This window comes from Eptesicus fuscus, chromosome 1, assembly GCF_027574615.1.
Source record: "Eptesicus fuscus isolate TK198812 chromosome 1, DD_ASM_mEF_20220401, whole genome shotgun sequence".
Classification (NCBI taxonomy): domain Eukaryota; kingdom Metazoa; phylum Chordata; class Mammalia; order Chiroptera; family Vespertilionidae; genus Eptesicus; species Eptesicus fuscus.
Genome location: NC_072473.1, coordinates 52411074 through 52438581, shown reverse-complemented (window position 1 = coordinate 52438581; position 27508 = coordinate 52411074). Strand labels below are relative to the sequence as shown.

The window sequence follows — 27508 nt, the reverse complement described above, 5'->3', positions numbered from 1 at the left end:
AACAATCCCATTTACCATTTGCAACAAAAAAATTAAGATACCTATGAAAAAACTTAACTAAGTGCCCATCAGCAGATGAGTGGATTAAAAACTGTGGTACATCTACCGTTTGGAACGGAATACTGTGGAGCTGTAAAAACAAAAGAACTCTTACCATTTGCAACAGCATGGATGGACCTGGTGAGCATTATGCTAAGCGAAATAAGCCAGTCAGAGAAAAATAAGTGTCACATGATCTCACTCATTTGTGGAAAATAATGAACAATATAAACAGATACAGAGACATAGAATCATCACACAGACTGTCAAACCTCAGAGGCAAGGCAGGGCAGGATGGGTGGGGGTGGGATGGGGGATGGAGAGTGGGGGTAAGATATTAATCAAAGAACTTGTATGCATATGGTCATAACCAATGGATATAGACAATGGGGCCCGTGAAGGCCAAGACTGTTGGGCGGGGGTGGGCTGGGAGACAACATTGGGGGGAAAAGGGGAAATATGTAATACTTTCAACAATAAATAATTTTAAAATATATATATGCCCCAACATGCAGGATTTAAGACCTCCTTCATTTGCTTCTTGATGCAAATAAAACTGAGAAGAAAAAAAAAGCCTCTCTTTCTTACTCTTAGAATTAGTTAATTTAAGGTCAGGCCTTCCTGATAGGATTTTGGCAGGTCCATGTTACTATTTTATATTCATCCTTGGTCAGATGCCCTTCTTCTTATTTTTTTTTAAATATTTCTTCCCCCTTGTGGTGTCTGTGCCTTGTGTGGTACCAGGACAGGGCCACCAAGGGCTGCTCTACTCCCTGGGTTCTGGCTGCTGGGAGCAGAGGAGCTCTGGGCGGGTAAAGCTTGAGGGGACTTAAATATATTTTTATTGTTCTTCCAGGGACGGTGACTTCAAGCATTCATCATGGTCCAGTGTTTGACATACCATCTGTGACTGTCCTGCAATACAGCCTCTAACAAAACTAAGCTGACCCAACCTTAGTCAGTTTAGCTCAGTGGATAAAGTGTCAGCCTGCGGATTGAAGGGTCCCAAGTTTGATTCCGGTCAAGGGCACATGCCCAGGTTGCAGGCTCAATTCCCAATAGGGGGTGTGCAGGAGGAAGCCGATCAATGATTCTCTCTCATTATTGATGTTTCTATCTCTCCCTCTCCCTCCCTCTCTGAGATTAAAAAACAACAACAACAAAAAACAAAAAACTAGGCTGTCCCAAAACCCTGGCAATAGAATTGTTTACCTTTATGCCAAGATGGTTGGGAAAGCACCAAAATCTGCATGTGGCATATGCCCAGGCTGACTTCATGGACAGGTTCATGCTGTGAGACCTAAAGTTCTAATGAGATCGTCTAAAATGAAACAACATGTCAGCAGGGCCTATGGTGCTAAATGTGTCTGTGACAGGATCAAGTGTGCTTTGCTTATTGAGGAGCAGAAAGTAGTTGTGAAAGTGTTGAAGGCAACACACACAGAGTCAGAAAGTTAAATAAATTTTTAAATAGTTATTGTTCAGATTACAGTTGTTCTTTTTCCCCCCCAGAGCTCCCCCCCACTGGGTTCCCACCCCACCCCATGCTCTTACCGCCCCCATTGTCTTCGTGCATAGATGTAAGATTTTTGTCCAATCTCTTCTTGCACCCCACACCCCCTTCCCCCCAAGAATTGTCAGTCTACTCCCTTTCTATGACCCTGATTCTATTATATTCACCAGTTTGTTCTTCAGATTTTTTATTCACTTGAATTTTAGATTCACTTGTTGATAGATATGTATTTGTTGTCACTTGGTTGTTCATAATTTTTATCTTTACCTTTTTCTTCTTCCTCTTCTTAAAGAATACCCTTCAGCATTTCATATAATACTGGTTTGGTGGTGATGAACTCCTTTAGTTTTTTCTTGTCTGTGAAGCTCTTTATCTGATCTCCAGTTCTGAATAATAGCTTTGCTGTGTAGAGTAATCTTGCTTGTAGGTTCTTGCTATTCATCACTTTGTATATTTCTTGCCACTCTTTTCTGGCCTGCATAGTTTCTGTTCAGAAATCAGTTGACAGTCATATGGGTACTCCCTTGTAGGTAACTAACTGTTTTTCTCTTGCTGCTTCTAAGATTCTCTCTTTGTCTTTTGCCCTTGGCATTTTAGTTATGATGTGTCTTGGTGTGGTCCTCTTTGGATTCCTCTTGTTTGGGGTTCTCTGTGCTTCCTGGACTTGTAAGTCTATTTCTTTCACCAGGTAGGGGAAGTTTTCTGTCATTATTTCTTCAAATATGTTTTCAATATCTTGCTCTCTCTCTTCTTCTGGCATCCCCATAATTCAGATGTTGGTACACTTGAAGTTGTCCCAGAGGCTCCTTACACCATCTTCATATTTTTGGATTCTTTTTTCTTTTTGCTTTTCCAGTTGGGTGTTTTTTGCTTCCTCGTATTTCAAATCTTTGACTTGATGGTTGGGATCCTCTAGTCTGCTGTTGGATCTCTGTATATTATTCTTTATTTCAGTCAGTGTATGCTTAATTTCTGATTGGTCCTTTTTCATATCCTTGAGGGTCTCACTAAATTTCTTGGAGGTTTCTAGAAGATTCTTGAATAACCTTATAACTGTGGTTTTGAACTCTATATCCAGTATTTTGCTTTCATCCATTTCTTTCATTTGTGACTTGTGTCTTTGTCTCCGCATTTTGGCTGCTTCCCTGTGTTTGTTTCTATGTACTGGGTAGCTGCTAAGTCTCCCTGAGTTGATAGAGTGGCCTTGTGTGGTAGGTGTCCTATAGGGCCCAGTGGCTCAGCCTCCCCCGTCACCTGACACTCTTGGTGCACCCATTTGTGGGCTGTTTGCACAGTCTTGTTTTAGTTAACCCTTGATTGCTGTTAGTATCACTGGGAGGAATTGACCTCCAGGCCAATTGGCTGTGATGACCAGCTGTTTCTACACTGGAAGATCTATTGCACAGGAGACACCCTTATGGGGCAAGACTTGCTTCAGTGGGGCTTTGGTGCTCACTGATTCTGCCCCTTGAGTGTGTGTCTTATGGATGTGAAGAGTTGTAATCCGGTATGGTCTCACTCTGACCACTGAGTACACTGGCTCTTGGATCTCCAAGGAGGTGCAAGGTCAGCCACTGTCTGGGGCCATCCAGCAGGAGCTACAGAGAGATCTTCAGATTCCTCCTCTTTGTGTGGGGTTTGGAAGTGCCCAGATGAGGCCTACCTGTGAAGCAAGGCAGGCTGCTGCTGCCAGGTAGTGGGCCTTCTTATGGAATCTCTGGGGCTCTTTGACCCAGATGCAGTTTGTTTTAGGCGAAAGAACAGACAATTCATATGCAAAAGTCAATGCGCACAGCTTGGGTGGGGTTATAAATTGGGTGGGGTGGGGTCTCTGGAAATCACCAGGGTGGAGCAAAGAGCAATGGCTGCCCTGAACCAGAGAAGTCCCTTGTGCTCTGTGTCCCGCACCCCCATGCAGTAACAATGATCACTGTGAGCACCTCTAAGAGTAAGCTGCCCTTGCATTCCTGTCCTGATGCCAGACAGTCCAGTGTCTCCCCGTATGTGTCTGGGTCCCCCAGAGTCTCGCCAGGAACTGGAGTTCAGAGCAAGTGGGAGCTTGTATCTCCCTCCTGATTAAAAGAGCAGCACATCCAGGTGCAGCACATTCAGCGCCTCCGCACCTCCTACCAGTCTCACTGCACTTTCTTCACATCTCTAGTTGTGGAACTTCCACTCAGCCAGCTTTCCTGCGGTTCTGGGTGGTAGATGTTCTGCCTTTTAGTTGTGGTTTTGATGTGGTTGTGAGAGGCAGCAAGTATAGGTGATTACCTATGCCGCCATCTTGGTTTCTCCTAAATTTTTTAAATGAAGCTTTGTTTTTAGTAATAAAAGCAATTAAAAGGCTAAAAATGTTATTTTATGGTTATTCTTTTTAGAGAGAGAGGAAGGAAGAAGGAGAGAGGAAGAGAAACATTGATGTGAGAATGGAACATCAATCAGCTGCCTTGCCTCCTGCACGCCCCCTGCTGGGGATCCAGCTGCAACCCAGGCATGTGCCTTGACTGGGAATCAAACCAGCAACTTTTTGGTGCATGGGCTGACACCTAACCAACTAAGTCACACTGGCCAGGGCAGATGACCTTCTTTCTACCTTTTTAATATCTCATTATCAAAGAACTCTCTGTATACTTACATCATTTTCTTTAGATACCTTTCCTTTTATTTCTTCATTAAAACACTTTACAGTTACCTCATATGGTCAGAATTTAGTTTCTAAGAGCCTTTCAACCCTTTTGGGAGGGTTGCCAAGTAGAAAGTACAAGAAAACTAAAAAATAATGCATACCTACTAAGTGCTAACCAATTTGCATGTGCTACCTCACGTAATTGTCTTAACAAACCCAGCAAGTAGAAGGTGTCTATTATTTCTTCCTTCCTTCTTTCTTCCTCCCTCCCTCCCTTGTTCCTGTGTAAAACTGAAGCTTAGAGAGTTTAAGTAATTTAAACAAGATCACACAGCTGGAAAATTGCAGAGCCATGATTTAAAGCTAGATCTGAAGGGATTGAGAAGTGCAAATTGTCAGTTACAGAATAGTTAATAAAGTACAGCATAGGGAATATCTATATATATAAAAAGGCAGTGACTAGAATGCCATAATGACCAGAATGACTGGTTGCTATGATGCCCACTGTGGCCAGCGAACCAGCCAGATCAGGGGGTGTGGATGGTGGCCAACCTCTTGCAGCCCCTCCCCCTGGCCGGCCCTGCCCCTGATCAGCCTCTCCCACCCTGATTGAGGTCAGGGAAGCTGGCCAACCCCCCGTGGCCCTTCCCCCCAGCTGACCCTGCCCCTGATCTTTCCCCCACCCCAATAGGGGGCAGGGCCAACCGGCCAACCTCCTGCAGCTCCTCCCCCCAGCCAACTTCACCCCCAATGGGCCCTCACCACCCTGATCAGCCTGCAAACCCTCCCCCTGGCCAGCCCCACCCCTGATCGCCCCCATACCCTAATAGAGGGTGGGGCCAGCTGGCCAAACTCCCGCAGCCCCTCCCCCCACCCAGCCCCACCCTAGATTGGCTCCCCCACCCTGATCAGGGGTAGGGCCAGCCAGCCAACCACTCTCAGCCCCTCCCCTTGGCCAGCCCCGCCCCTGAGGGGCCCCCACCACCCTGATCAGCCTGTGGCCCCTCCCCCCAGCTAGCTCTGCCCCCAATCAGCCCCTCCACTCCAATCAGGGGCAGGGATGGCTGGCCAACCTCTCCCAGCCCTTCCCCCAGCTGCTTATCCCCGATCAGTCCCCCCCACCCCATTCAGGGACATGGCCAACCATCCCACAGCCCCTCCTCATGGCCGGCTCCACCCCTACTAGGCCCCCCACCCCAATTGGGGGTGGGGCCCACCAGCCAATGGCCCAAGGCTCCTCCCCCCAGCTGGCCCAGCCCTGATAGGGGTGGGCCCACCAGCCAACCTCCTGCCATCTCCTCCTCCCAACAAGTCTGGCCCTGATCCACCCCGATTGAGGCCGGGTCAGCCGGACCCCACCCATGCACGAATTTGTGCACTGGGCCTATAGTACTCAATAAGATTGTAATAACTATGTATGGTGGGTACTTGAAATATTGAGGGGAACACTTTGTAAAGTATATGATTATCTAAGTACTATGCTATACAACTGAAACTAATCTATGATAATAAAAGCATAATATTCAAATTGACTGAATGATCAAACAGTAGAACGACCATCCAGACAACGTTCCGGACAAAGCCGGGGCTGCAAGGGATCAAGGCAGCCACCATGGCTGTGAGGGATCCAGGCAGCTGGCAGGCACTGGGGCTGCGAATTTCGTGCATCAGGCCTCTAGTACAAAATAATATTGAATGCCAACTGTAATTGAAAACTAAACAAATAAAGCCAGATCTATTTAACTCCTGCTCTTTCTTTTTTGCCCTCATGCTATATTTCTTTTCTCTGAACTGTTCAAAGTGTGCTTTCTTTAACTCTAGGGCAAAATACCTAATTTCTAGTGTTACGTTCTCAGAAATTCTGACACCTCCTGAGTCTGTCCGGCCCTTTACACCAGGGACCCAGGCACCAGACTCCTCTGCATTGTGTGAGCTTTCCAGGGTGGGGTAGTGTACTTCCCCAGTCTGATGCTGTATGGAGGGGATTGCTCAACCCAAGAAAAATGTCAAGCCAATCAGTTCGTCATTATTGGCCAGAATTAGGTCATTACAAGAAAAAACTCCCTCTTGTTGATTTCTTTACTTTCTGAGTAGTAATACTGTCAGCAAGACAAGTAAAGAATTTCTAAATGTTCTGCTTCTAGGCAAGTGAAACTGATAGCACCCCTGCACAGAATCCCTTATTGCTGCTGGGTTTTGCCCTGTGCCACTTTTACCAGTATGATCTGCACCAGGAACACATCATCCATTTCCCCCATTGTATAGATTACTGTGTGATGTATTTTCACTCTATTACTCCTGTTTCTTTCTACCTTTTCTTTAATATTTATTTTCCTTTTTTGGACCAAGATTCATAACTATTATACAGTGATGTATTTACTAAACAGATACCTTTGCAGAAATTACATACTGCCCATCTAGATAGGTTCTTCATTACACTTTGTTTATTGATGCAATAGTTCCATTTATAAAATTTTATACATCAAAAAGCTTTGAACTTGACCAGACTATTAATTCATCTTTGAAAAAGTGAAGTGACATTTAATTTTAGCTACTATGTTTTACAGCATTTAAAAGCTTAGGTATAATGTGGCTGAGAAGACAGGCCCTCAGAAGTAAGAAGTCCATATCGGTGGTTAAGAAACTCAGGTTAGGAGCACTTTCGTCTCTAAGTACCAGCTATTTAGCTTATCATTCTCAAATGAGACCCATCTGCGTGAATCTGGCGAGATGATGGACTCTGCTCCATCTGCTAAATGCCATTGTGCATAGAACAACATTTTGAGGAGCTACCTAATGTTTCTTTCTACTTTTAACTTCACCAAAACTCTGCAAAGAGCTCTGTCCTCAAGTTCATGGATTTCTAAGCATATAGCACAGTGTCACCTCCCATTCTCAAGAGGATCTTTCTTCTTCACAATGTGCTCTTCCTGATGCCAAGTTCTAGGTCTATGTTTCATTCCTCCCAGTTTTAATGATCCTTTTGGCTGATATTTATTGCCTTGCGTTGAGATTTCAAGTTCAGCCCTGGCCAGTGTGGCTCGGTTAGTAGAAGCATTGTACAGTGCACTGAAAGGTCATAGGTTCCATTCCTAGTCAGGGCACATGCCCAGGTTGACGGTTTGACCCCTGGTTGGGGCACATGCAGGAGGCAACCAATTGATCTTGATCTATCTCTATCTCTCTCTCAAATAAATAAAAGCATGTCCTCAGTGAGGGTTAAGAAAAAAATATTTCAAGTTTACCTCATAACATTAGGTTGAACCAAATTAAAGTTGCCCTTTCTGTTGGTCAAAGACAGTTGAATATTGGCAATTTCGTATGGTTCAACCCAATGCATGTGCTGTGCATTAATACAGAAACAGCTTAAGCCATACATTCTATTTCTTATTCTTTCCCCATATGTATTCTTCTATGACTGAATAGGTACCTCTTCCACTGCTGTTCTTGCTGTCATATCTGATATCATCCATAGTAAATGATTTTATAATATTATCAGGTTATTTTTCCCCTTTCCCCTCCATTTTCAATTTAAAGTTCACTCTATCAAATCAGCAAGGCTCTGGATAAACACATTTTTCTAGTTATCATAGAGAACTCTGTCCCTAGCCAAGAGCCCAGCAAACCAGTACAGTCAAACCTCAGTTCTCATATGTCTCTCATCTCAAATAATTCAGTTCTCGACCAAGTTGTTCACAGAGAAATGTCTCGGTTGTCGACCAAACCTTCCGTTTTCGACCTGACAGCCCTTTCATTCTGATACCTCAGCATGACAAAAAGTGTTTCTCAGGCAAAAAAAACAAAGGGGATCCCAGCTGGTGTGGCTCAGTGGTTGAGCATCGACCTATGAACCAGGCGTTCACGATTCGATTCCCGATGAGGGCACATGCCTGGGTTGCAGGTTCGATCCCCAGTGAGGGGCATGCAGGAGGCAGCTGATCAATGATTCTCTCTCATCATTGATGTTTCTCTCTCTCTCTCCCTCTTCCTTCCTCTTTGAAATCAATAAAAAAAAATTTTTAAAAAGGAGAGAATGCGCCCTGACCGGTTTGGCTCAGTGGATGGAGTGTCTGCCTGCGGACTCAAGGGTCCCGGGTTCGATTCCGGTCGAGGGCATGTACCTTGGTTTCCGGCTTATCCACATTGGGGGGTGTGCAGGAGGCGGCTGATTGATGTTTCTCTCTCATTGATGTTTCTAACTATTCCTCTCTGTAAAAAAAGTAAAATGGAATATGTTTAAAAAAAAAAAAAAAAAATTTTTAAAAAGGAGAGAATGTTTTTGTTGTTGGCAAAATCAACATTAACACAATTTTAAAATATAAAGAGGCCGTCAAGAGTGCTAATGTTGCTATGGCTGTGAAAGTGCTCACAAAACAACAATCACAGGCAATTAAGTATGGTACAAAAACTGTTGTTGATTTGATAAAGGAAAAGCAGTTAGCTGGTGCTAGCAGTGATATATGAAAAATTCCTTTAAAGCTAGTAGGGGGTGTTTTGATGAATTTAAGAAAAGAAGTGTTAATTTATAAATTAAACAGTACATTAGACATAAGAAAGATGATGTCTTTAAAACAGGGCATCATTGGGGGAGTCTGGAACTGATTAATTCAATTTACATGATTTCTAATGAGAAAAAATGATTTGGTTTTTGAACAAATCGCTTCTCAAACAGCCTTCTGGGACAAATTAAGTTAGAGCAACAAGGTTCCTCTGTATTTTAAACTATGGTCTAGACAAAACAGATCCTATTCAAAAATCCCATCTCTATAGGCAGCCATTTCATCTTCCATATATTATTTTTTATTCCAAACCACAAGTTTTCTTTTGTAAGAAGAAAACATCAACTGGTACCCAAGTCCTTGAATTTTCTGCCCAAAACTTCATAGTCCTTGGAGATGATTACCATGTCTCTTGTGGTGGGGCCCTCAACTCTACAGAGGTGCACCTGATAGAATAAGAGGTGGAGAAGGTGGAGATGGGCAACTTTTGTTTGTTTGAGAGCTTTCCCATGGCTCTCTGTTAAACTGCAATGAAAATACATGATCAAAGAAAGTATTAATATTACCTCTGCATACTGATGGCCCCCTCCATGTTGTCAATCAGGAAGCCATCAACTATACATTCATCTGTTCATGCATTCATTCATTCATCTGTCCATCCAGCACATGAATAACTGGTTTAGACCACATCCTACCCTCAATGAGCTTATCTATACTAATAAAAGGGTAATATGCTAATTAGACCAGATGTCTTCCAGACGTCTTTCCAGACATACTTCCAGACAAAGCCGCAGCAGCTCAGCAGCTGCAAGGCCCAGCGCTCAGGCAGCTGTAAGCCCCAGCTGCTGCGACGCCGGGGGATCAGTGAGCCATGAGCCCCGGTGGCTGCAAGGCCCAGGGATCAGTGAGCATATTAGGGTTCCGGCTGATCCCTCAGGCCTCGCAGCCATGGCAATTGGCAGTGGCAGCAGCAGCAGAGTGATGGGGGCGGTGCCTTCCCCTGATGGACTGGTTGCCTCCTGCAGAGGGAGGCTAAACTTCAGCTTAGGCCCGCTCCCCTAAGCCATCAGTAGGACATCCCCTGAGGGCTCCCGAACTGTGAGAGGGGGCAGGCTGGGCTGAGGGCTCCCCCGCCCCAGTGCACAAATTTTTGTGCACTGGGCCTCTAGCCCTATATAATAAAACCCTAATATGCTAAGTGTACAGTCGTCTGGTCGTCTGTTCAACCAATCAAAGCATAATATGTTAATGATAGGCTAAGGCCACTCAACTGCTCGCTATAACATGCACTGACCACCAAGGGGCAGACAGTTGACAGGTCAACCAGTTGCTATGACGTGCACTGACCACCAGGGGGCAGATGCTCCGACTGGTAGGGTAGCTTGTTGCTGGGGTCCGGCTGATCAGGACTGAGTAAGATGGGCTGGACATGCCCTGGAGCCCTCCCTCAGTCCCTCCCCAACTGGCCAACCTTCTGCATCCCTCCTTGGCCCTGATCATCCACTGATGGGTCCCTCAGTCTGGCCTGCACCCTCTCGCAATCCTGGACCCCTTGAGGGATGAGAGAGCCTGTTTCAGCCTGATCCTGTAGGCCAGGCCGAAGGACCCCACTGGTGCACAAATTTCATGCACCAGGCCTCTAGTAGTCTAATAAAGGAAGAGGTTAGGTTTACATTTATTGTATTAGAGTGATTACAATATTAAAGATACAACATGAATGCCAAAAAAGTTTGGGGGAAGTGCTAAGATTCCAAAGTAGGGGATCAGGAGATGCTATGTGAAGAAGGTTGAACTAGACTTTAATGATGTATAGGATTTGGACATAAGGGATGAGGGGAAGGGTATTCCAGGCCAAAAAATAAATAAATAACAGCAAGGCAAAGGCATGGTGGTCTTTTCCATTAATTTTCAGATAGAGTGCTTGAAGGGGGAGTAGCGGGGGAAGCTGAAAAAGGTTGGTTGGAACCAGATTACAGAGGATTTCAGATATCTGGCTAAGGAGTTTGCACTTCATTCTGTAAGCCATTGAAAGGATTTGAGCTGGGGAGTGGTGAGGTCAGAGGCAGACACCAGGAACATTAACCTGGCAACAGTGGGTAAATTGGATTGGAAAAGGGAGAGTCTAGAGGAAGAAAGATTAATTTGGAGGCCATTATAATTTCCATATTTCATCCTTTTATAAAGTTCCACATTTTCATTAATAGCACTTATCAATTTGTAAATACATACTTGTTTAATGGCTGACCCTCTCCTCAACAGTAAGCTCTATAAGGACAGAGATCTGTTTTGCTCACTATTATATCCTGAGGGACTGACACATAGAATAATGTGTTTGTTGAATGAATGAAAATAATAAGTTAATTGGGATAACAGCAGTGAAAACAGTGATGATGAAAATGAGGACTACTATAGAGATATAATCAGAGATGATTCAAAGGTTTCAAGTCTGGGTGTGGAGATGTTTTAATAGTATCAAATGTGGCAGAGAGGTTGATGAGTATGAGGCCTGTGAAAGTATAAAATCTGGTGACTTGGAAGCTATATTGATGTCTGAGAGCACATTTCAATGGAATAGTGAGGGAAAAGCCAGACAGCAAAGAAATGCCAAGGAGGAAAGTGGGAACTAACAGAGGCAGCACAGCACAGTGGCCTATACCCTGTAGCCACTGGGTTCACGTCCTTGCTCTTCCACTTAGCTGTACAAACTTGGCTAAGTTGCTTAACCTCTCCATGCCTCAGTTTCTCCATCTATATAAAGTCCGTAACAGCAGTCACAGAGTTGTAAAGAGTAAATGAGTAAATACATGCAAAGCTCTTAGAGTGATGTCTGATACATAGTAAGTGCTTTTGGAAACTTTGCTATTATTATTCAGCTCTTGCTCTCTGGCAGAGTTATTTTCCTATGGCCACTAAGTCTTGACCCCTCTTGTCATTCTGCAGGAGGCCTGTGTTCCCCCTCCTGGAAAGGCTTCTAGGGATGTGGGTCTTTTTTCTGTTCTTGTTGTTATTTTCCATTCTTATACTCATCACTGACATGACCCTGATTTTTATTCCCTTTTACCTTCTCTGTTGTTTCTTCTCTAGAATGATCAATTTCCCCCTGTGGAGTGCTCTCAGGTGGAGCCTGCAGCGTGCCTTTTTGTCTCCTTCTTTGACATTGCTCTACTGAACAACAGCAGGTTTCCCCTTTGAACTTTTTAGGATCTTTTAACCTTTACCTCCTGATTTCTTTTTCATTTTCCCCCATATTCTTCTTAGGAATAATACCCTCAATCTCTCCGATAAGCCAGAATAGAGAGGTACTTCATGACCCTATTTACTTTCTCAAGAAAAGTTGAACGTTGAAAAGCTTGAATTTCATTTAACAAACACAAAGCTAGCAATTGCTCTGAAAGATAAACATGGTACATCATCTTCTGCAGGGTGCAGGCCAGTTTCCATGCCTCCTGGTTCATGTTCCCACTGCTCTTCCATGGCCCCCTCATCCCTCACACAGCTCTCGCTGGGAACTACCACCAGGACCTACTATTTGCCACAGCAGCGCACCTGAACTCTCCTTCTGAGGACATCTGGTGTTACGTTTGGCACATCCATTCCCATATTTCCCTAGCACCATTTCTTTGTCCAACTGTAAGTCATCAGAACCAGCAAGCTCTTCTTATCACATTTTCTATTTTATTAAGTTGTCCTAGAATCCTACCCTTCTGCCAAACTGGGAAACAGAAATGTCTCCTCTGGATCCTTTGCTCCATCACAGCAGGAACCTATCCCCTGTCCGCAAGTAATGTTTTTAATTGTGTATAAACATAATGTGGCTTGATCATGCGCCATGTTCTTTGACAGCTGCATTTAAGCCTTCTATGTCATCACCATTACTGTGTGTTTTTTTAACTGAAATTTTACAAAAGGCATGAACTGTCTTTGTTTATGCAGATTCACAATAGTACATGGCTTCATTAGATTTTCTCATCAATGGGAGAAGCCTTAGAGATCATCTGTGCAACTTCCTCATGTTTTAGATTAAAACTGTGAAGTCCAGAAAGGGGAAGATCATTCCACAATCATTTATTGAGCATCTGGCATGTATTAGCTGCTTTGAAGGATTCAAAGATCCACTGGATGCAATTCCAGCCTTCTAGGAGCTTTTCATCTAGTTGAAGTACCTTATGGACAAATAGCTACCATGCCAGGAAGAACTGAGAAAGTTCAGCATGAACTGCTAGAGCGGTTCAAAGAAGGGAAGGGAATGACCTGTGACATCATGGAAAATGACATGTAAGTTGGAGCTTGAAGGGCTTCATAGAGATGAGGACTGGAAACATCCCACACAGAGGCCTTGGTCACAGGTAAAAGGCAAGTGGACTGGAAAAGAAAATTGAGGCCAGTGGAGGGTGTTAAATACCTCCTTCCCCCATATCCCATACCTGCTCCTCCACCAAGCTGACCTTACTGAGCTTACTGGCTTCAACCTGAATGTCACCTCCTCATAGAAGCCTTCCGTGGGCACCTTCTCTAAGCAGGTCCCCTCATAATGTCATCATTTATCACTGCATCCTATTTATTTCCTTCATAACATGTAGCAGAATGTGCAATTATATACTCAGTCATTTACTAGGTTGTTGCCCTCCGCCATTAGATTGTAAGGTCCTCGAGAGCAGGGACTGTCTTCATTCGATATGCTATTGTGTTTCTGAAACCAAGCACAATGCCTATCACTAAGTGCTCACCAAGCCATGCTCTTGTGATAACGAGGGTAGGGGCAGTGATAAGGAAAACAAAGGACTAAACTGAACAGACAATATAAATAATCAACCAACTTTGGTAGGAGGTTGGATATGATGACCAAAGGAGAGGAATCAGGTTTGGGGCCTAAGAGACTAGGAAATGGTGACCCTTGGGAGTTGAGAGAAGAATGAGTGAAGGAGTCAAGGAAAAGCTGAAGTGTCCCAAAGAGAAATGAAGTCAATAGTGAGAGCAGAGACATGGCCTTTTCATCTTTCTATGCCGTTAAGGCTGAGAAATGGGTCTTTGAATGTCATGCTTGAGACATCATGCTTGAGAGCTTTGGTCATTCAATAAACTTGTGTTGAATGAACAAATGGATGGTTAGTGAGTGGGAACAAAATAATTCTTGGTGAGAAGACAGCAGAGTGAAAATAAGGAGAAGAAGCGAAAGGAAGTGGCTGGTGATGAAAAGGAGGCATAATTGATGGAGCAAGATCCCAGAGGAAATAGCAGGAACTCCAGAATGGAAGCTCTCCATAAAATAAAAAGTCATATTAACCACAGGTTTAGACCTCACCAAATCTCTGCCCTCTAAGCTTGAGTCAAAGACTAGCACATCTCTTCCATTTTACTAGTCATCTACTATGTGACAGATATTGTGCTAAATGATGGAGACACAAAGATGAATAAGACATAGTCTCTGCTCTCAGAGGAGTCAAGGAGGGGAAGACACATGAAGAGATGGGGAATAAAAAGCTCCGAGAGTGGCAGCATGAGAGGCAGCACAGTGTAGCCATTAAGAGCACAGCTGCTGCAGTCAGACAGCCTGTGTTTGACAGACAGCCTGCTTTTAGCTGTGACCTCCTTGTGCTTCAGTTTCTTCATCTACAACATGAAAATAATAAGAGCACCTACATCATAGGGCTGTTTTGACAATAACAATGACAAACATTCTTACATGGTCTAATAGAGCACAAGGGAGGGAAATGCCAGTTCAACCTCTGGGGTGGGAGGGAAAATAATCGGTGTTTCAGGAAAGGCAGCCTTTAAAGAGGGAGAATTCTTTTTTTTCCCTTTCATTATTGATTAAGGTATTACATATGTGTCCTTATCCCCCCATTACCCCCTATCCGCCCACTCATGCCCTCACCCCCTGTTGTCTGTGTCCATTGGCTATGCTTATATGCATGCATACAAGTCCTTTGGTTGATCTCTCCCCCTTACCCCCACCCTCCCTTACCTTCCCTCTGAGGTTTGAGCATCTGATCAATGCTTCTCTGTCTCTGGATCTGTTTTTGTTCATTGGTTTATGTTGTTCATTATAATCCACAAATGAGTGATATCATGTGATATTTATCTTTCTCTGACTGGCTTATTTTGCTTAGCATAATGCTCTCCAGCTCCATCTATGCAGGAGGGAGAATTCTTGAATCGAGTCTTAAAATATTGAGAGGAGTCTTCCAGGTAAGCAAGATGGGGTGGCAGTGAGAGTATTTATGGGCAGAAAAAAAAGTGTGAGCAAAGACACAGGGTTGTGGTGCATTCAGGAAACTCATGGCAGGAGCACACGGGGAGACAGCAAAAGATGAGCAAGAAAGGCCAAGGCCTGATGGTAGAAGGGCCAGCCTAACGAGCTTGGACTTTTTTCCTATAGGTAACAGGGACATGGGAGGGGGAGAGCACTTTAGATAGCGGATTCTGTTGGCTATGTGGAGGATGATTGTGGGCATCAGAAGGCCAGTCAAGAAACATCCTCTTGAACTTCCTGTGTCGGGATCCAAGATGGAGGCATAGATAAACATCTGGGCTGCTGCCGCCCACAACAATTTCCAAAACTACAACTAAAAGACAGAACGTCTATCACCCAGGACCACGGGAAAGCTGGCTGAGCGGAACCTCTACAACTAGACCGAAAGAGACGGGAGCAATCAGGGCACAAACGCTGAAAAACTGAGGTACAGGGGAGTGCGCACGATACAAACTGGCGGCGGAGCCCAGCTGGAGGCGGGCATTGCTTTCTTCAATCTGAAGAGAGACAAGCCCCCAATCTCTCTGAAATCCAGTTTCTGGGAAGAGACTAGGCTGTCTGCCAGTGGGTCGGAGAGTGAGGGTGGCTTACTAGCAGAGCTGCGTGGAGGTAGAATTGTTGGCTGCGCCGGGGCGCGAGACTGCGGGGACGCAGTTGTGGGGACGTGGTTGGAGGCGGCTGCCAACCATTGCTGTTGGCCACGCCCTAGCCTAGTGATGTCCTGAGACTCCGCCCCACACAATCTACAAACACACCCAAGCTCCTAGCAGCAGCTTTTGCATATGAATGGCCTTCTCTATTGCAGTTTAAACTAGTAAACTTGCAACCCCGTACAGACAGCTCCAAGGCCTCCAAACTCCAAGCAGGGAGGAGAGGACGGCAGTTCTCGCTGTAGCTCCTGCAGGGTAGCCTCAGACAGCAGCTGAACTAGCCAATGCACCTAGTGGTCAGCGTGAGACACCAGATTTCAACTCCTCACATCCATAAGTGACACATTCGGGAGGCGGACTCAGTGAGCACCAAAGCCCCACTCAAACAAGCCCTGTACCACAAGCGTGTCTCCAGCGCAGCAGCACTTCCATTATAGACACAGCAGGTCCTCACAGCCAATTGGCCTGGAGAACAATTCCTCCCAGTGTACCAACAGCAATCAAGGCTTTTAACTACACCAAGACTTTCCACTCAGCCCATAAAGGGGTGTGTACCAAGAGCGACCACCTAGGGTGATTGGGGAAGCTGAGCTACCGGCCCCTATAGGTCACTGACCACACAAAGCCACTCCATCAACACAGGGAGGCAGCCAAAATGCGGAGACACCAAAGTATGTCACGAATAGGAGAGATGGAGGAAAGTAAACTACTGGATGACACAGTGTTCAGAACCACATTTATAAGGTTACTCAAGAATCTTCTAAAAACCACTGAGAAACTTGAAGAGACCTTCAAGGACCTTAGTGAGAATACCAAAAAAATGGAAAAGGACCAGTCAGAAATTATGCATACACTGTCTGAAATAAAGAATATACAGAAACTCAACTGTAGACCACCGTACCCCAAGAGTCAAACCAAAGATCTGGAATATGAGGAAGCAAAAAACACCCAACCAGAGAGGCGGAAAGAAAGAAGAATCCAAAAGTGTGAGGATAGCATAAGGAGCCTCTGGGACAACTTCAAGCATACCAACATCCGAATTATGGGGGTTCCAGAAGAAGAGAGAGAGCAAGATACTGAAAACCTATTTGAAGAAATAATGACAGAAAACTTACCCCACCTGGTGAAAGAAATAGACTTACAAGTTCAGGAAGCACACAGAACCCCAAACAAGAGGAATCCAAAGAGGACCACACCAAGATACATCATAATTAAAATGCCAAGGGCAAAAGACAAAGAGAATCTTGAAAGCAGCATGAGAAAAACAGTTAGTTACCTACAAGGGAGTACCCATACGACTGTCAGCTCATTTCTCAACAGAAACTATGCAGGCCAGACGGGAGTGGCAAGAAATATTCAAAGTGATGAACAGCAAGAACCTACAACCAAGAATACTCTACCCAGCAAAGCTATCATTCAGAATTGAAGGTCAGATGAAGAGCTTCACAGACAAGAAAAAGCTAAAGGAGTTCATCACCACCAAACCAGGATTACATGAAATGCTGAAGGGTATTCTTTAAGAAGAGGAAGAAGAAAAAAAAGGTAAAGGTAAAAATTATGAACAACAAAAAAAACATCAAATACATACCTACCAACAAGTGAATCTAAAAATCAAGTGAATAAAAAATCTGAAGAACAGAATGGACTGGTGAATACAATAGAATCAGGGACATAGAAAGGGAGGGGATGGACAATTATCAGGGGGAAGGGGGTCTGAGGGGTGCAGGAAGAGATTGGACAAAAATCTTACACCTATAGATGAAGACAGTGGCGGGGGGTAAGGTCATGGGGGGGGTGGGGAATCAGGTGGAGGGGAGCTATGGGGGGGAGGGGAAAGAGGAACACCTGTAATAATCTGAACAATAAAGATTTATTAAAAAAAAAAAAAGGAAACATCCTCTTACTCATGCTCTTCACTGTGAGCAGGCAGGTCTGAACCCTTCTCCTCAAACAACCCCCTTTCTAGTCCTTCAAAGTATGCTAGATACTTATGATTAGAGTGCCAGTGACAGGGGAGGAATAGGGCAGGCAGGTAGTTCATCCGGCCAAATGTGCAAAGCACCAGTGGTATCATCCTGACACTGGGCAAAGCTCTGCAGAGCAAGTCCCATTGGGGCTTCACTGCTGAGGTCCTTCTGTGCTCTGGCAAGGCTCCTGCACTCGTGTTCATTGGGGAGGAACTGATGTCTACAGGAGCCAGTTCTTCTATTTCTTGGAAGAGATGGGGAAAGAGGCTTTTGAGGAAATTGGATTTTGAGCTTCAGAAAGTTATTTGTGGTGATAATAAAATGTCCGAGAGGTAACAAGGAAATGTCTGAATGGATAGATTAATAGAATCAAAGCCATACAATCATAGGTAAGAACAAAGATGAATGACATGGGGGATAAGGACATATGTAATACCTTAATCAATACCAAAAAGGATGAAAGACAAAACTTGAGGAGACAGTGTGACTGAGTACTGCCAAGACCCAGATGTCTGGCCAGGCACCCCAGCACTCCTGCTGGGTGGCCTTGAGAAAGCTAACAGCTCTCCCAACACCCACTCAGCTCATTTCTACAAGGTTTTCTGACATCTTGGGCTTCTAGTGGTTGCTACCAGGCAAGCCTTGTCCCTATGGAAAGGGCTCCTTTGTCTTCAGTACTGACCCCTTTGCTGGATCCCCATGCTTTTTTGCTCTAGTCTCTTCCCAGCCCTTTAGCTCAACTCCCACTTTCTCCTGCATCCATTATGAGGGTCATCCTTGAGCAGAGCTTCCACACTTGTTTTGGGTAAAGATTTTGCATTCATTAGCTAATTTCTCAAAGCTCTCCCACCTTAAGATAAAGTTGAACATTTGCCTCTGAACGAATATTGTATGTAGTTCTGAGTATCATCCTATGAATCCTGTAATTTAACACGTTAAGTGCCCAGCCTGTTTTGTCTTCCGGATGGAAAGTATAGTGTCAGTCACTGGTGACTGACAGGGCACTTAACGTATTAAGGTCTGTTACAGAGGAAGAAACTGAAGTGCCATGAGCTGTGCTGTCAGCAGCAAAACTGGGGAGACCCCACTGTGGATGTCGTATGAAGATGGGACTCCAGCCATCAGGTCACAGCAGAGCTTCCAATCAGAGGATGTCTGCCTTCAATGTTCTAAGATGCTGGGGCATATTTTCTTCACCTATGCCTCCTCTAGGAGGGATCAGCAGCTGTGAAGAGTCTCAGCACAGTATGGCTACAGGCCAGCTCTTTGTTCCCTTTGCACTTAGGATCAGGATTTCCTTAGATCCCACAGAGCACTTTGGGGACTCCCTTTTGTCAGGCTGCCTTCTAGCAAATGAGAGAATGTGTGGAAGGAAGCACCATGCAAATTGTAAAGCACCACAAACTGGTAAGGATCATCATCCTTAGTGTGGGTCCAACCCACATATACCAGGGCTGCTCAGTCAGTCAGTCATCTCTCTTGACCTTAAGACAGTACTTCCTCAGGCTTCTCGCCACAAGTTACAGTGACATCAACCATGTCATAAATAGGTGACCTAGCCCAGCCAGCATGGCTCAGCAGTTGAGCTTCAACCCATGAACCAGGAGGTCACAGTTGGATTCCCGGTCAGGGCACATGACCGGGTTATGGGCTCAATCCCTAGTAGGGGGCATGCAGGAGGCAGCCGGTCAATGATTCTCTCATCATTGATGTTTCTCTCTCACTCCCTTCCTCCCTCTCTCTGAAGTCAATAAAAAACATATTAAAAAATATGTGATCTAAGCACCCATCCTCTCTTTGGAGCTATAGGGATGAGAGCCACCCTGCTCTGCCAGCTGGGACCTCCTCTGGGCCCACCTCCCTCTCATTTTCTCCTGAGCTGTCAATGCTTTCTGGGCACACTGGTAACTGGTAGGCCAGCTTTTTCTCAGCATATTACTGAGTTTTCTGCTAACTTGGCCCTTGTTTTCTCTAACAAACCTCTTTGCTGCAGCAGGCATCTCCAATCTTGTGTACTTTGGGGGAAATGTCAGCATTTCACCACCAAGGGCGGTGCTATTTGAAGCAGTATTTGGGGGCCTGGGTGGAGGACTGAGAATATAACTTTCACAAAGGACCTGCTATGGCCACTGGGGTCTAGAACCATCCAGAGGAACACCCGACTCATTCCGCTGATGATTACTAAGTAGAGAACCTTTTGGCCCCCAAAGAAAGGTTTGAGATATTTTTCCCACTGCTGTGACCCAACCCTTCCTTCCCAACTACTCCAAGAAGGTCTCTGAGCCACAGTTCATTGCAACTATCGTTTATTAAAAAATATATGTCTCCTTGGAAGGAACACTGGTAAACCAACTAGTGTCATGCTTACTTTGAATCTTTGCTTTTCTTCCCTGGGAGGGGTAGAGGGTTGAGTATCGTTCAAACTTACATCAGTTACTTAACATCAGGGAAATCAACACTCCCTGCTCACCCCTCCTCCTCAGTCATAATCGGCCATCACTATCCCCTCTCTGCCTTCAATCCAGTGTACAGCCCAAGTAAAGCTGCTGCCCTTTCTTTACCCTCATCTGGGCCCCACACTTTACAGTTACCCTCATTATGCTGGTAGGAAAACTGTTACCAGATTTCCTAAATTTGGCTGGTAGCACTCAAAGTGTCTTCAACATGGTGTCACTTGCACTGCTCATAACACAATGGCCTGGAAACAAGACCCTAAGGGGCCAAGAACATTCACTCTCTTCTCCGTGTCATGCCTCCAGCGTGGAGGTGACTGAGGCACGGTGGCTTCAAAGGAGCACGGTGGGGAGGGGCCTGAGCCACACCTGTCACCTGCATTTGTGGTCAAAGAAAAACTTGACCACAATCACTGCCGTCTGATTCTGGGAAAGGGCAACAAGGTTTCACGTGTTGCCAGTAAATGAATCTTGGCTCTCCAGCTCAAAGTGACAGCATGATAGTGGGCTTCCTCCTTGAAATAACAGTAAGCTACCAGCTGTGGGTGAGGGGGCCAGGGTAGGGCATATGAAGCAGCTGCAAAAGAAAACCAAATCAAACTTCTCCTTACAAGGCTGGCCAAGGCCAGTGCTATCCCAGCACAGAACAGGAAGGCAAGCGACTCCATCCCTGTCAGTGGCCCCATGAGGGGGTCTCAGCTGAGCCCAGCATGTCCCAGGCAGGTGAGTAAAGGGCCACATTGCAATGCAGAGCACCAGGTCCTACTCTCCCTTCTCACCAGCCCCCACTTCCTGTCCTGCTGATTCGATGGCCCAGTCACCTTCTCTGTCACAAGGCCCCGGCGACTCTATAACATCATGAGCCATTAGAACACTGTCAAACTGGATTCTACGCATTCACTTAAATAGTAAAAGCAAAATTTGGAATAATGAAAAGGCTGACACAGTAGCACAACATGGTTTTGGTTTAACAGCAGCTTAAAAATGAACAAAAAGGAAATCTCTCATGCAGACACATCAGGTGGCAAAAACAATAGGCAATTTAATATGGAGTATCATTAGCCATTCTCTCTCTTTCCATACACAGTGCTGACTGTTACTCAGGGGCAGCAGCTGCTTCCTGGTCAAGTCTCTAGGCCTCTCGGCCCAGGCCAAGCCCTCTCTTGCAGGCCTCCACCTGGTCCCCTGCAGAGAAAACGCCAGCTCTCAAGAGAATGACCAAGTGTGAGGGCCCTTGGTACAGCATTTACTACCACTTTCAATCCCTCCCCAACCAGTTGGGGTATAAGATACCATCTGATTGGAATATGAAAATTAAAGCATTTCTCTTAACAGCACAGTACCATTGCTGAAGTTTCCATAGGTTTTCTAGTCCAAAGGTGTGAGTGAATATATATATATATATATATATATATATATATATATATATATATTATATCCAAGTGTATAATATATATATAATAATTTCTATATATTTTAGATAAATTACATATATATATATATATATATATATATATATATATATATATCTGTATATAAATAAGGTACTTTCTGTCATCATGATGTCACACCATACGGAACTGCATGCAGCAGTACAGATAGGCAGAGATGCCGGAAGCACCTCATCGCGAGGCGCGCTGAGCTCACGTCAAAGCTGTGCGGCTGTCCAGAGTCTGTCTTTCCATTGGTCCTCCTCTCCTCTCTTCTCTTCGTGTCTGCTCGATTTTTATGAAAACAATGACTCTGAAGGATTTGCACCTGTGCTAGCGCTTGGGAAAGGTCCATGCAGGAATGGGCACAGTCACATGATGAGTGAGATGGCATCGTCCCCCCAAAATAAACTCAAACCAAACAAAAATTTAAAAAACAGAACAGGACTAGAAAACTCAATTTTTTTTGACATATCTAAAAAAGGGGACAAGAACAGTAGTCATTTGTTCTCCCCGTGGGGTCAGGAATGAAGAGGGAGGAGGGAAGAGGGGCTTGACTTCTTCTGTTCACAAGAGAAAGGATGGAAGGGCTTCTTCAGAGTTTTTCAGGGGATGGGACCCAAATGTAGTGCCCAGACTGGTCCTCAATGATTTGCTTGATTTTGTTATAAATCTCTTCCAGTGAGTCACCCTGTACAATGGCTGAAGTGAAGAGAAAACAGAATTATTACTGTGGTCCACAGCACCCCCAAACCCCAGCAATATGGCCTGTCCCAATAGGTCTACAGCTCGGCCTGGCATGCAGCGACCACATGGCCATGGGATTGGTGTCACTATGTTGCTGTCTGTGAGCCTAGTGCAGCAAGAGAAACTGGCAGGTGCTCCAAGCCCAGGGCTTGAAGTAAATTTGCTGAGACGTGAGACTAAGTAGCAATGAATAGGAAAATGTATTGCTTACAAACTTTTATTGCACGCCCATTAGATGGCAGACGTTGCAGTTCATGCTGCCCTTGGCCTCATGAGGCCAGCAGCTGGAAGTTCTCAAGCAGCCATAAGCAGAAGACTGGGGAAATTCCAGTTATCCAGAGAAAGAGCTGGAAGCCACAATTTCTGGCAAGAGAAAGTGCTCCTGGAGCCGTTATATCTGCTTTTTCAGAGGTCAGCACAGCACACAGGACACAGATGCTCACCGTAAAGTGAGCTCCAAAACCCAAGAGATGACAGGACAGTTACAGATCTTGTCCTGGTCCATCTAGTAGCGCTCCTGCTAGAGTTTACTCTGCATGAACCTGCACATACATGTCATTGCACATGAAAAGGTAAGCAACATGCTACAGACACCCTGCCAACCTCTGAGAAACTGACCTCTATGGTCACATGCACACACACACTGACAGACAACTTGAACACCACACCATGGAATCATCAGCAACAACAAATATTTCTTCAGGACCTAAAACATGCAAGGCCAAGTCCTGGAAGTGGGGGTAGAGCAGCATAGCACTATAAGGAGCATCCACTCTAGTTGGCACATGAAGACAAAAAGAACAAAATGATCTAAGGCAGCATTGGTGATAGTGGTGGATACTATAAACTGGCTAACTGCTCTGGTGAGCTGCAGGGCACTTGAGTACTTTGGAAAGGTATAAGCTCAAAAGCCCCCAGAAACTGTGCGAGGTGACTAAGCCTCAGAGAGACCCTTCTAGAACAGGCGTTGGCTGGTCCCACATGAGCAGGACTGGTCCTTACCTGTGAAGTACTCTCCGAACTCCTGATCCAGCTTCATGGCTTTGTCATAGATCTTATTTGCTTGTTCGTATGTCTGCCGTCGGTTCATTTCCCTGCCAATGACAGAAGAAATATAGCGCCGAACTAAATTCCATGTTCTGATTAACACAAAGGATTATTCCAGGCTCCTTGAACACCTGCTCAGCTGCCCTCTGAGAGCAGCACGGCCCATGGCTCCACTTCTTCCTCAAACCTTCCAGGTCTAAAAGTGCACCCAAGAATGCACATGTGGGCACTCACGCCAGGAGCCCTCAGGGACCAGAGCTGGGGTGCAGGTCTCCCTTTGTGCTTCCACTGGGGCACCCACTGGCCCAACCAATCACTTCGTTTTCTGTTTCCTTTCCAGGGCCCTCTCCCAGCCAGGAGTGAGTCTCAGCGAATACTTACATAAGTGCTTCAATGGACTTGGGTTTGATGAAAATGGCAATGGGATAAAGTTGTGCTTGCTGCAGCCTCTTGATAGCATTGCCGGAAACATCTAAGATGCAGTGCTTGCCCTGGAAAAGCAACGACTTGCATCAGCACTCCTGATCCCTGTCTCAGCCCAACCCAAGTACTTATCCAGTTAGCAACCCCAACATCCCCCTGGGGGAGACAGGAGATTCTAGCCTAGAAGATTCTACCCCAGAGGTACCCAGGCGCCACATTTTCTACTACTACCCAAAAAAGGCCAGGTCCACAGAGGGGGTCCTATTCAGGTGGGTGACACTATAGAGTGAGTTGCATGGATGAGGCAGGCAGACCCACCATCCAGGGGATGGGAATGTACAGGGTGGGCATGGCTTTGGTCACAGTGCCACATGGTGGGTCCTGTGCCAGGAGGAGGAAGATCCAGTGGACCTGTGGCGGGAAGCCTTCTGTGTGCCCTCTGTGCGGTACTTCACTAGCAGGGCCATCTCCTGCCCTTACCCTCTCTGCCACTGCCCGCACTGACTGGATGCTGGTCCCGTAGAGATTATCATTGAATTGGCCTGCCTCGATGAACTTGTTGTCCTGAATGTCCTTCTCCATTTGTTCTCGAGATACCACGAAGTGGTAGTCCTGCCCATCCACCTCATTCTCACGCCGAGGCCGCGTAGTATCTGAAGGAAAAAAGGAAATGCTGGGCAGCCCAAGGAGAATGACATGCTCCTCTCTCACCTGGGTGTTGAGGCCACTGCCGTGACGAGATGAGTGGGGAAAGGAGGTGGGAAGAAGTTTGTCTTGCCTACTTCTCCCCTAACCTCAACTCTCACACAGAAGGGGCTATTTCTTTCAGGTTCAACTGGACCAGAAAGGTGGGGTTTCCCAGACCAAGGCTCGACAGGGATGCCAAATGTGATACAGGAGCCAACGAACATGATGAGCTGTCCAGTGGCCACACTGACCCACTTGGGCTGGGCCCAGCGCTTGTCCAATCATTCCTAACCATTGGCACTCAACAATTTCCCAAAGGAGCAAGCAGGCCACTCTGATGTCTTAGTCCCCCCAACCCCATAAGCTTTGGGGGAATCTAGTGCTGCTTAATCTCTGCTAGGGTATTCAATGCACCCTTTCCATAATATAGCAGAGCAACAAATCACAGGGCATCAACACCAATACCCACGGTCTTCCTGGGCTCTTACGTGGCACGCAGGATCCAAACTTATGCGGGAACTCTGAGATCAGGTCATCGTTGACTCTGTCCTTCATTGGGCCCAGGATGATTACAGGCCTTGCATAGTGAACTGGAGAGAAAGCGCATGGAGATAGTGAGCAAGGCCCCAACTGGACAGCCTGTTCTACCTGCAAGTCTGCCCAGAACACTGAGGCTTGGAGCCACCACTCAGGCAGGGCAGTGTCCACAGGCATTCACTGGCTTTTAACTACAAAGACATCAAAGAGCCTTTACTTTGAGAATATCTAAGTCCGAGGCACCTCCCCTTCCATCAGATTCAGGAGAAATCTCTGCATGGGCACCAGCAGCTGAGCAGGGCTCTTTCAGAGCAGCCACCAAAGGGACATGACCAGGACCTCCATTTTAGCAGTGGCCACAGCCACTGAAATCTCCCTCTGCCATCCTTGTAAATCCGCCCTACCTTTTGGAAGGCACCCTGGCAGCAAGCACAGGTGAGGCAGGGGGGTGTGCACACTGGGAGGCCACCCTGTCTCTAACAAAGGAAGAAGGGGAAGAGGACGAGACCCCGGGGGCTGCATGTGCCCTCCAGCTCCCCCACACTCTTTCCTGCCACCATGGCCACCATTGTGTTGGGCCCCATATCTGCCAAGACTGGTTGGAAGGCAAAATTCTCAGAAAATAGCTTACTTTCTTGCCGAGTTACTGGCTCATATGACAAAATAGCATCCTCTTGTCCTTCTGCAATAAAAAAGGAGACGTGTTAACACTCCCTAATCTGCTTCCCCGCATCCTCACCTCACTCCTAGCTGTGTCAAAACAACCTGGTCAAGTCGTGCCTGCTCATACCTGCCCCGGGTCTGTCTGCTTCCCGCTGGCAAAAAAGCACAGGAAGCCCCCACCACCCAGAGCAGGAGCTGGAGTCCTCTTGTTCAACAAAATATAGCTGAGCAGAGGCGTGACCCAGAAATCATGAAGCCTCCACCAGAAACCACCCCAAGTTTTCAGGAACTGTTCTTAAGGACAGTCCCTGTGCTCAGTTGCCCTCTTGCTCTGATAAGAATTACAGGGAAGCTTCAACTGGTTAAGACACACTACTCCTGTCCCCGTGTCTGCAGGTCCCCAGAGCTGCAGCCTAACTTTTAAGGGTCTATCTATTGCCCCATTCACTGGAATAAGCACCCAGAAAAATGGCACAAGACTGGGGTAAGGTCCCCAGTGCCCTTTAAGACCATGCTGAGGCCTGTACTGTCCTCACCGTAGAGCTCCATGTATCCTAGTAATGAGCTTTTCCCAAAACAGTTGCCAAGCCACTGGGTGCTGAGTGCCCGGAGGTGCCAAAGCAGCTGGCGGCAGTGCCAGGGAATGCAGCAAAGCTTGCATCAAGCCCAGGATGCCTGCTCACAGGCTTCCTCTGAGCCAAAGACTCCTGGGCAGATTTTCCAAGGCCTCTAGCCACAACTGCCAAGAGGCCAGTGCACCCAAAGTTCATGAGTTTGGTTTGTGGCTTCTCTAGCTTAGTCACAAGATCTCTGAAGGCAAATGGGACAGTTACCTGACCATTTAACCCACTAAAAGGCAAGGACACCAAGCCTTAACCCAGGGGGGCCTGGTGACCTGGCAAGGCAATTCAGGACATTATCCCACTGAAGCCATCTTTGTGTGTGTGTGTGTGTGTCTTTGAGCAAATCTGTAAAATTGGCAGCATCTACAGCCCATAATGTCCCGTGGCAGGGATTTCCTCACTGGCAGCTCACCCTTCCCAGGGCCTCAGGGATGCTTTAAGTGAGGTCCCAGGCAGGATGCAGGCTTAATCCACGGCCTGAAGCCCATCCCAGAAGAACAAACTGGCCACAGCATGTCCAGGATCTGAAAGTGCACATGGCTGAAAGAAGCACTAGCCTCTCAAAAGAAATGGCAGCCTTGTGATGCTGGAATGAGGGTGGCTGGGACACATGGTGGAGCAACACGACATGGGGGAGAATGACACACACTTACTGGAGCTGCTTTCGCTGTCACTGGTGTTGGATGTCACTCCCTCTGCAAGCCAACAAGAAAGAGACTCCGATTCAGAACACACCCCCGACAGGTCACACGCGGCACAACACTCAAATGCTCCAGGAGCAAGACACAGCAGTCAGCCTAGTCAGGCCACAGGAGACTTGCCACGTCCAGGCTACCAACTGGGAGGCACAGCTCCAACGCTGAGCCTGGCTACCTCGTACTAGTCCACAGAGCCTCTAAGTCTGCCAAGTCCCTCCCTCTACACCACAAGCCCTCCATTCTTTGGCAGCTTCCTCTTCACCTGAATACAAAGAACTGACAATGGATGGCTTCCAACTCCTATGTCAAAATGTATCTCCCAAGGCTACCAATAGGAAAGGAAAGGCAGTGATGGTAGCAAAGAAAAGTCCAGGGACCAGGCTGCTCTTAAATTTTCCTCCCAGATAGAGGCCCCCAAACACAGAACTGCATGGTGCTCCTAAACGATAAGGCTAAGCACTGGGCAGGCTGCGCAGTCACCAGGTAACAATGTTTTGACCGCTTGGTGGGACCAACAGCTTTCCTGCCACCACTACCTAGAAGGGAGGGTGTGGCCTCAGCAGTGAGGGGTGCTCCCCCATCCACCCGACAGACAACAGACTTGGCAAAATACAGATAACAAAGAATACCTGGAGGATAAGATGGCTCTCCTG

General features: G+C 46.2%; 1 protein-coding gene and 1 pseudogene across 7 annotated transcripts in view; one reads left to right on the top strand and one right to left on the bottom strand.

Moving 5' to 3' along the window:
* The first annotated feature begins 919 nt into the window (after nt 1-919).
* LOC103299124 (60S ribosomal protein L34-like) lies at nt 920-1497 on the top strand (annotated as a pseudogene).
* A 20361-nt stretch (nt 1498-21858) lies between these two features.
* DLG3 (discs large MAGUK scaffold protein 3) overlaps nt 21859-27508 on the bottom strand; it is a 76405-nt gene continuing 70755 nt past the window's right edge. For 4 of the 7 annotated variants that reach the window (XM_054716432.1, XM_028131846.2, XM_008155970.3 and 1 more), the window contains 7 exons: nt 26811-26852; nt 25503-25553; nt 24823-24924; nt 24128-24300; nt 23606-23715; nt 23180-23271; nt 21859-22132 (listed from right to left, as the gene is read on the bottom strand). In XM_054716432.1, coding sequence (XP_054572407.1) covers nt 22026-22132; nt 23180-23271; nt 23606-23715; nt 24128-24300; nt 24823-24924; nt 25503-25553; nt 26811-26852 — 677 coding nt within the window. In that variant the 3' untranslated portion in view covers nt 21859-22025. The remainder of the gene's footprint in view (nt 22133-23179; nt 23272-23605; nt 23716-24127; nt 24301-24822; nt 24925-25502; nt 25554-26810; nt 26853-27508) is intronic. The other 3 variants (XM_054716439.1, XM_008155968.3, XM_054716450.1) reach the window with 1 other exon arrangement.